This window comes from Elephantulus edwardii, unplaced genomic scaffold, assembly GCF_000299155.1.
Source record: "Elephantulus edwardii isolate Elephantulus edwardi_28Jun2011 unplaced genomic scaffold, EleEdw1.0 scaffold00146, whole genome shotgun sequence".
NCBI lineage: Eukaryota > Metazoa > Chordata > Mammalia > Macroscelidea > Macroscelididae > Elephantulus > Elephantulus edwardii.
In genome coordinates this window covers 5,458,037-5,458,900 of record NW_006399896.1, presented here as the reverse complement: position 1 = coordinate 5,458,900, position 864 = coordinate 5,458,037, and the positions used below count along the sequence as shown (strand labels likewise).

The window sequence follows — 864 nt, the reverse complement described above, 5'->3', positions numbered from 1 at the left end:
CTTCAACTCATTTCCTGAGAGGTTAAGGACCTTGAAGTTCGGTGCCTTCTGCACTATATTAGAGAATATAACCACTTGTCTGTCAATTTCTTTTATTGAGGGCGTGATCTGCATGTTGCTACTCTTAACAGTTTAGATATCTCCGTGCTTGCTTGTTTATTATCTGCTCTTATGAGTACAGTGCTTGTCTGTCGGATGCTATACTAAAGTGAAGCTTCCCGATTAAGACAGGCTAGAGGCTGTACGGCACATGGTGTTCAGTATTTCAGTGTGTGTCAAGATGCAACAAAGCCCGAGCACTGAAGACATGTAAACTGTCATGATAAATGACTTCCCAAAAATTTCTCAAAGGATGATTGTGAAGAAACGTGTAGGACTGCAACTGCTAATATTATAATGAACCAAAAGTTTCATCCTTAAGTAACTGGGTGAATATTCCAGTCCTTAACAGAATGCATTCATTAGCTCAGGTGTGCCATGTAACATTTTGAACAAGAAAAATGAAGTCATTGTGAAAACTAGAAGAAAATGATAAAAATTTTGACATTGATCATCCTATTTCACAATAATTACATAAAAATGCATGCTTGGAAACATGATATATACTAGGCAATAAAATATTTTTTTTAAAAAATATGCTCAAAGCTCCTACCTACTACTATCTAAAATTGTCTAGGGTGCTCTAGTGGTCTGGTAGTAAGAAGCTGTGCTGCAGCCCCAAAGGACTGCTGTTTGAATCTATCAGCTGCTCCATGGGAAAAGGATATGCAATCTCCTCTCTTAAGCTTTACTGCTTCTGAAAACGCACCAGAGGGTCAGCCAAGGGTTGATTTCAACTTGACAGTACACAACATGTCCAAAGCT

General features: G+C 38.3%; 1 protein-coding gene across 1 annotated transcript in view; it reads right to left on the bottom strand.

Annotated features, from left to right (window-relative positions):
- Window positions 1-252, bottom strand: part of LOC102843983 (transmembrane protein 223-like) — a 1,787-nt gene extending 1,535 nt beyond the window's left edge. Inside the window, exon 1 of the mRNA XM_006894600.1 lies at window positions 246-252. Within this exon, the coding sequence (XP_006894662.1) occupies window positions 246-252 (7 nt within the window). The remainder of the gene's footprint in view (window positions 1-245) is intronic.
- Window positions 253-864: the final 612 nt, after the last annotated feature.